Genomic DNA, 13004 nt, shown 5'->3' with positions numbered 1-13004 from the left:
TTTTAGAACTGGTGCTAAATTTGGTTGTTTTTTGCATTGTTCCAAAATTATTTGCATTGGTGTTTTGGCTAAATTATTTTATACACAATGTTAAACAAGGAACGTAAGATAACAGCTTGCACTCACTTTGTACGAGTATGTCTACATGGGTGCTGTTTTTCCAGACTTTTCCATCCCAGGATTGCACAGAACACTGATAGCTTCCTGAGTTCTCTTCTCCGGCTTTACCAATCACATAATTGCTCTTCCTAGAAGTACTTCGGACACTTTGAGAGTCTTTATAAAATGTATATAAGAGGCTGGTACTTCTTTTACCATTGGTCACACACTCCAATGTCACCTGCTTTCCCTCTTCTACGAGGACTGATGGATCAACTCTGATTTCTGGTGATGTAAACAGCTCTAGAACACATTTCAACAATTAAAGAAGTTTAAAATAAACTTATATGACATTCTATAACTATGATTCATTCATTAATTTTAGCAACTAAGTGAAGGCCATTCCTATCCACTCTATGCTCCTAATTGGGAAAATAAAGAACCGATAAGCCAACCCAGAGATAGAAAAAAAACATTCTGTATGGGGAGAACCTCCTTCATTTTCCCGGTAATATGTGATTGAGAAGAGTCCTCAGTCCTGGGTTAACTTTGACTCAGAGAGTTCAAAGGTCTTCTTCTCACATCTGGTGACAAATGGACCAACAGAGGAGCAAAGGCAAGGCCAGGCCAATAAATAGGTAGATGTGGCAGCTACCTTGGGCATTTTAGCCTATAAGAGCCTATGCTTCTGAATAAGGATGAGGTTGGGTTTGAGCCAAAAAGGAAGTTACCAGTGCCAGGCCAATTAGCCTTGAACAGTGGATTCCCTGCCCCCAGAGCTACATGTTCACAAAGGGACAAGGGTGCTCATGACATCATTGACTTAGTATAACCACATGACCATATTAGGTCAATGTCATTGTATGTAGCAATACTAGGTCAATGACATTGGCTTAATATGGTCAGATGGCCATATTAGATCATGTGCTCCCAGTGAGTTTTACCACCATTCATGAGTAAGGGTCAACCACTTACCAAAAATTAGGACCCCAAATCATAGGAGGTCTACAGTGCATGTGGTACTTCATGGGTTAAAACTGCCACATTCAAGTCGCACCACTCAGAAAGGATCTGAGATGCAGATGAATAAATGGGAACCTCGGAGCTCACCAGCAGAAAATATGATTCAGCACCGGGAAGAAGAGCCCACAAGACCTTCATAGTGTAAACCACCAGAATAGTTTATTAATAAAAAGGTGTGTACTTGCATGTGCAATAAAACACTAGCAAACAGCACAGAACGCCGGCCAGTCAGCATAAACCCCACCGCGGACGCGTTTTGTCCACAGAGACGTTCTCATGGGGAATCGTGTTGCCTGACTGGCTGGAGGCATGGCTTCAAGCACATTGGATGTATTTGCTAATTATTTATGATGTATTGTGCACTTTATAATTCGTTTACACAGAGCAACATATGTGATTTATGTATTTTGATACACATTTTTTTTTTTAATGCAGTTGTGTAGGGTATCGATTTGTTACACTATTTGCACCAAGTTTTATAATAATTTTTGCAATGATCTCATGAGCATCCCCACCCCTTTGTACACATGCAGCTGCATAGGAAGGGAATTCCCTGCTCATGACAACTTACTTCCGAGTTGGGCAGAACATATAGTAGGTGTTCAGGCCAAACCCGAGCTCATCCATACTGCTGAATTAGCTCAAAGCTCATTGGAAGTTTGGCACTTTGGCCACTTTTCCTTGGGTGCTAAAGAATTTGTCCAGGCGTCGATCAACTGAGCCAAGGTGAGGATAAGATGGTGCGGGTTCTGGTTTCATGTAGACCTTCTCCTTTCACCTGCATGAGTGAAGCACAGGATCACGTTAATGAACAAACTTTCCAGGTCGGTTTCTCAGGCTCACCTTGGATCTGAACAGGAAATGTTTTGCTGTTCTTCCTTACAGTGTTGGACGCCGTCCTCACTTCACAGATATAATTCCCAGAATCCTCCAGTTGAGCTGATGGCACTCTGTATGTATTGGAAATACTGAATTTTTTCACAGTCTGTCCATCTCGGTAGAAAGCAAAGTGCAACTCTGTGCCGCCTCTGAGAGAGTTAAGCGCGGTGTGACATCTCAATGTCATCTCATCTCCTTCTTGTATGGAGGATGAAGAAGTTCGTATTTCAGGAGTAGGGAACAATTCTATAATGATAGGAAAAGATTACAATGTGTAAGATTTTTTTACTTGCATAGGATAAAATGTGACTCGACCTCTCTTATTTTCAACCATTTCCACCCAGCTGTAGAATAAAGTGTGAGCTTCTGTGGCCACCATATCATACATATCACTACAGGAAACCATCACAGCCATGATCATATTATTTGTACTTTGTTATTGGAAGAGGGTTTGATTCACTTCTGTTATATCCATACTAGGAAAACTGACAGACTTAATTTGACAAATCAAAGAAAAGGTTTTTTTTTATTATTATACTGGGGATACTGGAATGCATGGACTATTTTATAGCAAGGGTGAACTAACCCTTTAATTGTGATCCCTGCTTCCCCAATCAGTATTTGGAGCCATAGTAAATAAAAAATGGATATGGGACACCTACAGTATACCAGCCTCCACCCTATCACTGGCAACGCAGTGCTCAGCAATCCATTACCAGGCACGAGCTTTGTCACACTGGCATTTCTCTATGTAAGTATGGACAAGGTACGTGCTTTATACAGTCCCCAGTGGTGACTCTTAGGCATGACAACAGTCTTAGTCCCCAGGGTTCAATATTGAGTACGCCCACCCTTTGCAGCTACAACAGCTTCAACTCTTCTGGGAAAGGCCGTCCACAAGATTTAGGAGATGTGTCTGTGGGAATGTCTGACCAATCTTCCAGACACGCATCCAGATGCACACTGGAACTAAGGGGCCAAGCCCAACCCCTGAAAAGCAATCCCACACCATAATCCCCCCCCCCCACCAAATGGTTTGGGCCAGTGCCCCTTAGTTCTAGTGAAGGGATCTCTTAAGACATGAGGCATACCAAGACATTTTGGACAATTTCATGCTCCCAACTTTGTGGGAACAGTTTGGGGATGGCCCCTTCCTTTTCCAACATGACTGCCCACCAGTGCCCAAAGCAAGATCCATACAGACATAGATGAGTGAGTTTGGGGTGGAGGAACTTGACTCGCCTGCACAAAGTCCTGACCTCAACCCAATAGAACAAAAAAATGGATATGGGACACCTACAGTATACCAGCCTCCACCCTATCACTGGCAATGCAGTGCTCAGAAATCTATTACCAGGCATGAGCTCTGTCACACTGACATTTCTCTATGTAAGTATGGACAAGGTACGTGCTCTATACAGCCCCCAGTGGTGACTCTTAGGCATGACAACATTTACTTTTTTTAAAGGAGACTTTTCATAAGAAAATTTTAAAATTCCTTAGAAACCTCCACTTACCTTTCCCGCCACAGGGATTTCTGTGGTAAAACCAACAGATCCAATCTTCACCCCTTACGAGGGGGCTCCGGTACAAAACCTTCAGGAACCAGAACCCTTGGGGAACCCACACTCCTGGACCCGTAAAGCACCCCGCCAGTAAAAACATTATGGCTGAAAACACCAAAGATCTGGATCCCGGGGTTCAGCTCTCTAAAAAGAAAATCATTACGAGCTAAACCTTGTTTCTTCCACCACAAGGCCCGGGTACCATTCAATTCAGCCTGAAAAGACACTTTGAATGGATAGGATGGATGCATAGCTAGCCCTGGCAAGGATTGCTCCAGTGGAGCTCAGCACAGCACATCTTTACTCCGTGACCAACACCTAGACACTGGTAGAAAACTGAGCTACTCCCAGTGGTGGGAGGGGTTATATAGGGAGGCAATTTCCTGTTTAGGGTGTGCCAGTGTCCATCACCTGGAGGTGGCCTATAACCCACAAAGTAGTTACTATGGCTCTGTGTCCCGTGATGTAAGATTAAGAAAAATGGATATGGCACACCTACAGTATATACCAGCCTCCACCCTATCACTGACAATGCAGGGCTCAGCAACTTATTGGCAGGCATGAGCTCTGTCACACTGAAATTGTAAGTATGGACTTTGAGAAAACATGTATTTCCAGCGCTGCAGTATATGGAAAAAGGATCAGATTGTATTTCAGGAGTAGGGAATGTATGTCAGAGCTACATTATATTATAAAAGTATTGGGACGCCTGCCTTTACACGCACATGAACATTAATGGCATCCCAGTCTTAGTCTGCAGGGTTCAATTTTGAGTTGGCCCACCCTTTGCAGCTACAACAGCTTCAACTCTTCTGGGAAGACCGTCCACAAGGTTTAGGAGTGTGTCTATGGGAATGTTTGACCATTCTTCCAGATGCGCATCCAGATGCACACTGGAACTAAGGGGCCAAGCCCAATCCCTGAAAAACAATCCCACACCATAATCACCCCCCCTCCCCTACCAAATGGTTTGGGCCAGTTCTAGTGAAGGGATCTCTTAAGACATCAGCATACCAAGACATTTTGGACAATTTCATGCTCCCAACTTTGTGGGAACAGTTTGGGGACGGCCCCTTCCTTTTCCAACATGACTGCCCACCAGTGCCCAAAGCAAGATCCATACAGACATAGATGAGGGTGTTTGGGGTGGAGGAACTTGACTGGTCTGCACAAAGTCCTGACCTCAATCCAATAGAAAACCTTTGGGATGAATTAGAGTGGAGACTGCGAGCCAGGCCTTCTCTCCAACATCAGTGCCGGACCTCACAAATGCACTTCTGGAAGAATGATCAAACATTACTGTTAGGGTGCACCTGTGCCCTCCGGGGTGGGTCGTCCTCCTTTGGGCCTCTGGAAACCCTGCTTTCCTAATAGATGGACTACTGCTCCCAGTCAGCCCTCTTTAGGCCCTGCCAGCCCTCCTGGCTGCAGCTGCCCGACTTCACTGGCCGTGACATTGCAATCCTTACTGGCTCCACACCCACTTCTGACTGTTTCCTCCCAGTTCTCTCTGGCATCCCTCCCCAGTTCTCCCGATAGTACAAGTCACTCACCAGCCCTCCTGGCTGCAAACCGGTGATTCCCTCCTGAAGACTTGCCCATCAGTACTATCTTCTGATGTCCTCTCTGACTCCTCTCTGTGCCTCCTGTTCAGATCCTTCGTGTGTTCCTGAAAAGATCCGATCTGCACCCGAGTCCCAGGCCCAAGACCAGCCCCCCCCCCCCCCAGAATGTGGAGCTCCCTCAAAGTCCCCGACAGGCCACTCCATCTCCAGTTCTCCCACATGACAACTCCTTCCCAGCTGGGCTGACCCTGGGTATATCAAGGAGACCTGCTTCCTGCCAATTTTAGTTGGGGATTGGTCAGGGCTCCATGAGACACCTCATGCAGCTCCGTCTCTCTTCCTCTTCTTGAATGAAGAGGGAGGTGTCCCAGAAATGATGCAGCATGTGAGTCACTAGTCTACTCAGCCACTCCCAGCCCACACAGATCAACATAAACAGGCTTAGCTTCTAGCTAGGCCTGCTTAAATCTACCTGTAATCACCAAAAATATTACTTCTAGCACCTACCTAAGTAGAGGGTGCTACACCTTTAAAAATTAAAAGTCCTGGTTTGATTTGAACACCCCTCATACTAAAAAATTGCCATACCTAAACTTTCAGGCAATGCATAGCCCATTGATAATGTACTAACCACAACTGCCAATCAGGAATCATGTTTCATGGAGCAGCTTGGTCCATACTGAGCAAACACCCAGTTGTCTTTACACATTCCTTGTTAATCAAAGAAAGTCATTCTTTGAGGGTACTGTCTAGAAATATTAACCATACCAGTGTCTCCTATCTCCCGTCTATCTCCCACCGACCTCCATACCACTAATGGGTGTAGTGTGGATGTGGATATGGGAGAAGCCATTCTCGCTCTTAAGCATTGTTTTCCCAATAGACTTCAGGAGATAATTTCTCATCATTGGAGGTATTTATGTCTCTCGTTTGCAGGAAAATATTTTTGGAAAAGTAAATCTTTAGAACAGAGTCACAGTTTTCAAGGCCAGTCTTCCATGCTCACCTTGAATCAGAATGGATATCACATTGCTGTTCTTCCTCACAGTGTCAGATGCTGTCCTCACTTCACAAGTATAATTTCCAGAATCCTCCAGCTGAGCTTCCCAGGATCTGTATGTTTCATCTTTGCTGAAATCCTGAACAATCCGTCCATTTCTGTAGAAGGCAAACTTCAGATTTGTGTTCTCTCTTAGAGGGTTATGCCTGGTGCTACAGGTCAGGGTCATGTCACCACCTTCTTGTATTGGGTATGGAGGGTTATCTATTTTTGGAGTAGTGAAGTGATCTATAAAACATAATAAAATTACTGTGTGTGCTATTATTATACACATATTGCTATAGGTTAGGCTACAGATATGTGGGACACAGTGGCGTAGCTGGTGCTCAATATTATGGGGGGCGGTGGCAAATGAATGACACCCCCCTGCCCGCGAGAGATGGACGGGAAGGTGGCAATCAGAGTCCTGCTTACCTTAGGAGGCAGGGGGAAGAAAGATCTGGGCCAAACAGATCTGAAAGCAGTGCAGAGGAGGCAACGTTTGCCAGAGAAGAGTCCGGTCTCCAACTCACCTGCTTTATTCACCGCCATGGACAGAGGGGCCACCAATCACACTGGGATCACACCCACTTCCCTGTCCCAGTTCCTGGATGGAGAATTCTGGTGGATGAAAAAAGAGCTGCGGAGGCAGACCACGGAGAACCCCCTCTTCCAGGAAAGGGATGGAGAGGGCTAGGACTGCAATGCTTCTCCTCGCAGCTGAACAGGAAGTGGGTCCTGAGACTTCCTGGCCAATTGGATCTCAGGACCACCTTCCTGATTGGCCAGGAGCTGAATCAGCAAGACAATGGCAGATATTAATTCTCTATTGTCACACAACTGGGTGGGCTCAGGGCGCAGTCACCCCACCCTTATGAAGCCAATTAGAGCCTCTAGTTCTAATAATGGGCTTAAAAAAAAAAAAAAAAACATTGGAATCCATGCATCCGGTGCCCTGCATGTAGATAAGGGGGGGGGCGCCCCTGCGCCTTGCATGGATGGGATGCCACTGGCAAAACATCGCAAATATTGGGGCATGAATGAATATTGTCTCCAGTCTTCATCAACATTTAAAAGCCAATGTTGTAGTCTATTGAAGAATCCATTGCACATACCCATCCGTTTGGTGTTGCCGGCCCATAGGGGGCAGTGATTAAGTGGTGATATTCATGAGCAGCAATTAAATGGTCCCTTTTCGGAAGATGTATGGCCACTGAAATCTCTTCAACATCAGACACATTACTGGGGGTGCCAAACGCCCCCTCAACCACTGTGCTTCAATCCGCTAGCCCTTACATCAGTAGAGATCACAGTAATGGCATGGTGGCCAGCAGGGGAAACCACAGTCGCTGAAGAGTTTTTGGTGGCCCTAAATCTTCACACAGTGACCATCTGAGTCATTGTCCACTAAAAAGTAAAGTATGCATACTAATACTTTACAAGGGCCTGTTGTTTAATAAATCAGATAACCTCTCTTTAAAATGATCCACAAAACATTGCTACTATATAGGGATGGGCAAACGGTTCAGCCCGAGCATAAGTTCGGGCCGAACTTTGGTTGTTTGGATGTTCTGTGAACACACCGAACAATATGCGGTGTTCGGGGCAAATTTGAAAGCCACAAAACACTGTTAAAGTCTATGGGACAGTTATATAAGAACTGTTACAAGCACAGAAGCATCTGCAGGAGCCTCATATTGAGGCAGATCGTCCGGAGGACGAAACGGGGAAGAAGAAGCCGGAGGAGGATTGAGAAGACCGGAGAAAGAAGCAGAGGAGGATGGAGGAAGAAGCGGGGGAAGAAGAAGTAGGAGGAAGAAGGAGAAAACTGAAGGAAGACCAGAAGAAGATGGAGGAAGAAGTGGGGAAAAGAAGAAGACATTATTAATAAAGGAATTGTCAAAAATCGACTATTGTCTTTTTTACCATTTGACACTTTTTTTGTGAAAAGGTACGATTACCAGGATCTGGGGTTCCCCTTGTTAAAGGGGGCTTCCAGATTCCGATAAGCCCCCCACCTGCAAACCCCCACAACCACCGGGCAAGGGTTGTGGGGTTGAGGCCCTTGTCCCCATCCTTTTGGATCTATGAATTGAGGTGCTACTCCCCCTTTGGCATGAACACAGACTGGGACATTAACAGCTTCATTAATCAGGCATAATTTATTCAGCTTCAGATCTCCACAATCACACCCCAGTTTTGCTACGTTCCCCTATTCACATTTTTATTTTCATTTTTGATCCATTGTCCTGTTTACACATTAACTATGTATCCTTCTATGTTCACGGTACACACCTTATACCGTTCGGGTGCTGTCGTTTCTGCACGTCACTTATTTATTTCCAGTATTGTTCACTTTTACCTCCAATCCCTGTCCCATGTTCTAATTTAGACATGTGTGACTACATGGTTATTTTTCATAACTCTATGCGACCTGGGACAGATGTTTCTTGGTAAATGTACATACACATATTTTTTCAAGCCCCAGGAGTCCTAGGGTCTTTTCTGATAGCGGTGCGTAATTGGAACACACAGGATTTGATTATCTGATTCACCTTATTTTTTTATCTCTGACACCATTTCCCCATTAATAATTCCCAATGTGTCAGCTTTGAGGGGTGTCTAAGTCCCCCCCCTCCTTCGTTTTCTCCTTCTTCCCTTTGTAAGATTTGTTTTTTAACCTAAGGGGATGCGTTGTGGTTGCCATGGTCACATTGCTACTTGACGTTCGTTGCGGCGTGACGTGGCTATGTTTCCTCCTCTGCCTGTTCCGGGTGTAGCGAGGCTTCTATGGCGCATGACGCGACGTGACTACGTCTTGGGCTACGACGCATGCGCATTGCCGTCACGCCTCCGATCGTTCTGATTGGTTGTGATGCCGCTCGCCACGCTCTGTGGCGGGTGACGTACATCGTGCGGCAAATGGCGCCAAATTCTGACGCCCCTCCCCTCTTCCACATCCTACGTCCATGCGTGCACCTTCCTATCTCAAGGACGCACGTCCTTCTTAGCCCCTCCCATGTTTGGTCACGTGATGTACACGTTCGGTGATTGGTGGTGGTTTCTCAGTCGTATTGCACGTCACCACGTTTTCTAATCACCTGACCGGACTCTCGTACAATAGGACACCATGTAGTAATAGTTACCATGACTACACAGATACATCTTTTGGCTGTATACCGCCAGTAAATTAGTAACAAACATCCAACCTGCACAATGACCGATCGCCATTAGACATTACCACCTTTACCTGCTAAGATCCACTGTGATACAACACAAATGGGAACAAGTCTCTTCAGGTGATGTTTTTACAATACACTTTACACAGTAATAATATTACATGGTTGGTTATCCTACACGAGTGCTAGATGCAATCTTGCATAGGTTTTATCTGTTTACTGGCCCTCCCTGGAGGTCTGAGGAGGTCCAGATTAACATATGTGATCTATTTATGATTACGGCTGTTTATTCATTTTTTACTGTTATCAAACTCAATTTAACTGCTTTTATTAGTAGTAGGGTTATATTTTGGATGATATTTGCATTTGTTTACTATGTTTGAACATGTCTATCCTGATTTGATCAGACTGTTTATCTCATTTGTAAGGGGTTGTCCGAGACACGAGCCTCCGCCCCCTTGTAGGTGGAACTGTTTCAGACATCCTATATATTTGTTAGCAATGTGGTGGGCCCCAACATGCCCCTGTCGAAGACATATGTGTCGAAACGCGTCGGGCTAGCTGTTGGCACCCTACATTGCTTTTATCTTTACTTTTACCCTATTGCTTTGTGATCACTAAGTCATTAGTAATTTTTTTGACTTTTAATAAATTATCATTTTTTACCGTCTGACCCGCACCATGTGGAGCTCTTTCTTCCTTTTTTCTTTTTTGGTCTAAACCCCTAAAACACCTTCCCCTTCATCTTGGGGTATTTGGAGTATCGGTGTGCAATGGGCCATATCTGAGCTGGATTTCCAAACCATTCTGAAGTTCCATCGGTGAGATTCATCATTGGGCATACAGTCTTTTGGAGTTTCCCCACCAGGCTGACGGACCTCCCTCGATCCACTTCTTGGTCCCAGATTGTGACCCCAAGCTTTACTGACTCAACTGTCATACGACTGTGTGAGTCCAACAGATTTGGTAAGAAGTATCCATCTATTTTCCTTAATGTTTCCAGACAAGCTGATGTACATGGACATATTCGTTTAGTAGGATCTGCCTCTTACTTTGATACGGTCTGACCATCTTTGTGCCAGCTTTATCACGGAAGCTAGACATGTGCATTCGTTTTCGTCCGAATGCATTTTCGTCCGAATTTCAGCTATTTTCGTTTTCGTTTTGACAAACGATAACGAAAGCACAAAATCCGAAAAACGAAAGATCCGACATAAATAAATGCTTTATTTTCGTTTTCATTGTTACAACAGTTCGATATAGAATAGGAGATTCGACATGACTCTGACAACAATCTGTGTCTATAGAACCTGTGGTCGAATGTGCCTAACCTTACCTCTATTAGTCCAAGATTATATAGAGAAAATATTCGACAGAGAAAAAAGATTTGACAGAGAGAAAAGATTCTGCAAGTTACTGTCCTAAAAAGTGTTTGGGGACCCGGGTCCTGCCCCAGGGGACATGTATCAATGCAAAAAAAAGTTTTAAAAACGGCCGTTTTTTCGGGAGCAGTGATTTTAATAATGATTAAAGTGAAACAATAAAAGTGTAATATTCCTTTAAATTTCGTAGGGGGGGGTTGTCTATAGTATGCCTGTGAAGGGGCGCATGTTTCCCGTGCTTAGAATTGTCCCTGCACAAAGTGTCATTTATGCAGGAAAAAAAGTCCTTTAAAATCACTCGCAGCTATTATGAATTGTCGGCTCCCGTAATACAGAGAACACTCATTGAAAGTCATTGATAAAAAAATAAATAAATAAATAAAAAAAAAAGCGTGGGGGTCCCCCAAATTCAATTTCCAGGCCCTTCAGGTCTGGTATGGATATTAAGGGGAACCCTGCCTCAAATTTAAGAAAAAATTTGACGTGGGGTTCCCCCTAAATATCCATAACCAGACCCTTCAGGTCTGGTATGGATATTAAGGGGAACCCCGCATCAAATTTAAAAAAAATTTGACATGGGGTTCCCCCTAAAAATCCATACCAGACCCTTTATCCGAGCACGCAACCTGGCAGGCCGCAGGAAAAGAGGGGGGGACGAGAGAGCGGCCCCCCCTCCCTCCTGAACCGTACCAGGCCACATGCCCTCAACATTGGGAGGATGCTTTGGGGGTCCGTGACCCCTCAAAGCACCTTGTCCCCATGTTGATGAGGACAAGGGCCTCATCCCCACAACCCTGGCCGGTGGTTGTGGAGGTCTGCGGGCGGGGGGCTTATCAGAATCTGGAAGCCCCCTTTAACAAGGGGACCCCCAGATCCCGGCCCCCCCCCCTGTTTGAAATGGTAAGGGGGTACAAAAGTACCCCTACCATTTCACAAAGAAAGTGTAAAAAATGGTTAAATAAAACAAACACACTTTTGAAAAATTCCTTTATTAAAAATAAAAAAAAGATTCCAGCGGCGGTAATCCACTCTTGCTATCCAGCGACGGACGGTCAGCTCTCCATCGATGTCTAATGTCATCCAGCGCAGCGCAGCATCCTTCTTCTGTCTCCGTGGAGGAGACACTACAGACATTCCGGCGGCTTGACGTTTCTTATATAGGGTGGGCGGGGCCACCCGTCACCTGACCCCGCCCCCCTCTGACGCAAGGGGAAACCCGGGGTTCCCTGTGACGTAGGGGTGACCCGCACCCCTCTGATGTAACACAGGCAGGTTTCCGTTACATCAGAGGGGGGCGGGGTCACCCATACGTCACGGGGAACCCCGGGTTTCCCCTTGCGTCAGAGGGGGGCGGGGTCAGGTGACGGGTGGCCCCGCCCTCCGTATATAAGAAACGTCAGCGCCGGAATGCCTCCAGTGTCTCCGTGGAGGAGACAGAAGAAGGATGCTGCGCTGCGCTGGATGACATTAGACATCGATGGAGAGCTGACCGTCCGTCGCTGGATAGCAAGAGTGAATTACCACCGCTGGAATCTTTTTTTTATTTTTAATAAAGGAATTTTTTAAAAGTGTGTTTGTTTTATTTAAACATTTTTTACACTTTCTTTGTGAAATGGTAGGGGTACTTTTGTACCCCCTTACCATTTCAAACAGGGGGGGGGGCCGGGATCTGGGGGTCCCCTTGTTAAAGGGGGCTTCCAGATTCTGATAAGCCCCCCGCCCGCAGACCTCCACAACCACCGGCCAGGGTTGTGGGGATGAGGCCCTTGTCCTCATCAACATGGGGACAAGGTGCTTTGAGGGGTCCCGGACCCCCAAAGCATCCTCCCAATGTTGAGGGCATGTGGCCTGGTACGGTTCAGGAGGGAGGGGGGCCGCTCTCTCGTCCCCCCCTCTTTTCCTGCGGCCTGCCAGGTTGCGTGCTCGGATAAAGGGTCTGGTGTGGATTTTTAGGGGGAACCCCACGTCAATTTTTTTTTTAATTTGACGCGGGGTTCCCCTTAATATCCATACCAGACCTGAAGGGTCTGGTTATGGATATTTAGGGGGAACCCCACGTCAAATTTTTTCTTAAATTTGAGGCAGGGTTCTCCTTAATATCCATACCAGACCTGAAGGGCCTGGTAATTGAATTTGGGGGACCCCCACGCTTTTTTTTTTATTTATTTATTTTTTTATCAATGACTTTCAATGAGTGTTCTCTGTATTACGGGAGCCGACAATTCATTATAGCTGCGAGTGATTTTAAAGGACTTTTTTTCCTGCATAAATGA

General features: G+C 45.6%; 1 protein-coding gene across 1 annotated transcript in view; it reads right to left on the bottom strand.

The window, feature by feature from the left end:
• The window catches only part of LOC143942687 (Fc receptor-like protein 3), a 41477-nt gene that overhangs the window by 15450 nt on the left and 13023 nt on the right, over positions 1-13004 (bottom strand). Inside the window, exons 6-8 of the mRNA XM_077464063.1 lie at positions 6138-6419; positions 1966-2247; positions 127-402 (exon numbers count right to left, since the gene is read on the bottom strand). Of these exons, the coding sequence (XP_077320189.1) occupies positions 127-402; positions 1966-2247; positions 6138-6419 (840 nt within the window). The remainder of the gene's footprint in view (positions 1-126; positions 403-1965; positions 2248-6137; positions 6420-13004) is intronic.

The sequence above is a fragment of the Lithobates pipiens genome, unplaced genomic scaffold (assembly GCF_037356315.1).
Source record: "Lithobates pipiens isolate NorthernLeopardFrog02 unplaced genomic scaffold, aLitPip1_a1.2 Scaffold_30, whole genome shotgun sequence".
Classification (NCBI taxonomy): Eukaryota; Metazoa; Chordata; class Amphibia; order Anura; family Ranidae; genus Lithobates; species Lithobates pipiens.
This window is presented reverse-complemented; position numbering and strand designations above follow the sequence as displayed.